Raw genomic sequence first — 1,918 nt, 5'->3', positions numbered from 1 at the left:
AAAAAAAAAAAAAAAGCGCCAGGAGGAGACAGATACTTTTCATACTAAACGTAATTATTTATCGTTACTTGCAGGAGCCAAACAATGAAAAAACTAACAATGGAATTCATTATAAACTTCAGTTATTGTATAGCAACGGTAAGTTGTTGTTCTCTCATTTTTGAATGTGTTTGTGCCGCAAAAAAGTACTACTTTCTTTTTCAAGGCCTTTTTAAAAGGGACATAAAGATTTTGAGATTAAAAATACATGCATGTAAACACGACTCTTTTCTTGGCATATAAGGAAAACAAAACATAAACGATCAATAAGTCAATGGTACTTCACATGATTAACCGGTCGGTCTTGAAGTGGAAAGTAAAAAAGGGGATCGATACCTGCTCCAACAGAACATCACTTTTAAGTGACTTTTTTCAGTTTTGCAAATTAATGTTAATTATTGCGATGGGGTAACTGCACGAGGCGGACAAAATAGATCCTTAACGCGAGCAAAGCAGATTCCTTAAATATCAGAAAAGCGTGCCGAAAGATAACGACGCTTATCAATCACGGAGCCAAAAGGATCGTTTATCTCCCGCGTTTCCGTGGAAATGATGCCCGTATATCCAGCAGAACGCCGTAATTAGACACACGCGCTGCCCCACTCGGGAGAGTCTCTGAGGTTTGCTCGGGTACAAACCTCTCGCTGCTGCATTCATTAGTTGACAATAACTCTGTCGATATTTCTGACTTTTTTTTTAATTTTATTTTGAGGACTGACGTGAGTGTTGATATATTGTATATAGCCCTTAATTGACTGACCTCATGCTTTCATTATGTAATTTGGGTGGTTCGCTATTGAAATTCTAATAGGAATTTGTCTCTGCTTCCCCCCTCACCAGGAGTTAGAACAGAACAGGATTTGTATGTTCGTCTAATAGATTCAATGACCAAACAGGTGAGAAAGTTTAAGCTTTTCTTAACCGTCAAGTAACTAAGTTTGTATTTTGCCCTTGCATGTTGGGGGGGTGGGTGGAGGGGGAGGCGGATATTAAATTGGCACACCGCACCTAGTTTTCTTCTAATTTACCTGTCCGAGTAATTAAGGCATCTATCACTAGAAAATATTTTTAGAAGTGAAATAGGTTGATTGTTGTTATCCCGAGCAGCCTATGTATCGTTAAATAGTCTGTGTATCATTAGGTACAATGTCATGCGAATATATGTTTAATATAATTAATTCAGCAAAGGGTAGATGAAAGAAAAAAAAAAAAACATCAGGTGACCTAGATTTATTTTTAATAGCACTTTTTYCCATTTGTAACTTTTTTGTTATATATTTTTTTCTCGGTGAAAAGGGGCCAGTCCTCTTTCTAGGCACCTCAAAACTGAGCGTGATTAGTCCCTTTCTTTTATAATGCCATGATCTAGTAACGCCAGACGTTTATTTGGATTTAAAAGTTAAATGTGCTGAGGTGAAAAGTCATCTTGTTCTCCTCTAGTCCATATTCACCTCTCAGCCCCCCATCTCCATAATTCAAACTCCATGCTCCAGGGGTCACCCAAACCCGTCCATTTCCCTGGGATCAGCTTCTGTTTCTTCCTCAAACCTCTGTCATACCTTGTAAATAACATAATTACAAGCAGTTCCTTATTAAATTATTTAACCTGTCTTGGTCAACTTTTCCGATGATAACTACGTGTTATCGGCATCGCAGCGCAGCAATTGAGGAGAGAAAGCTACTTATTAGCTTTGGATTTAATATTATTATTATTATATTTTTTTTCCCGGAGAGACATTTCGGGATTTGGGGGGTGGGGCGGCGGACGGGGATAATTTACAGTGCTGTGGGAAGGAGATACCCGCGGTAGAAGCGAGAGCCGCTCGGGCGGCGCGGCCGCGGCACCGCGGCACCGCGGCGCGGTTCGGCCCGGCCCGGC

General features: G+C 40.2%; 1 protein-coding gene across 1 annotated transcript in view; it reads left to right on the top strand.

The window, feature by feature from the left end:
• EBF3 (EBF transcription factor 3) overlaps positions 1 to 1,918 on the top strand; it is a 129,962-nt gene that overhangs the window by 9,829 nt on the left and 118,215 nt on the right. The window contains exons 3-4 of the mRNA XM_085299793.1: positions 17 to 138; positions 880 to 935. Coding sequence (XP_085155919.1) covers positions 17 to 138; positions 880 to 935 — 178 coding nt within the window. The remainder of the gene's footprint in view (positions 1 to 16; positions 139 to 879; positions 936 to 1,918) is intronic.

Source organism: Rhea americana, unplaced genomic scaffold (assembly GCF_003343005.1).
Source record: "Rhea americana isolate MKP2758 unplaced genomic scaffold, rheAme1 scaffold_154, whole genome shotgun sequence".
Lineage (NCBI taxonomy): Eukaryota > Metazoa > Chordata > Aves > Rheiformes > Rheidae > Rhea > Rhea americana.
This window is presented reverse-complemented; position numbering and strand designations above follow the sequence as displayed.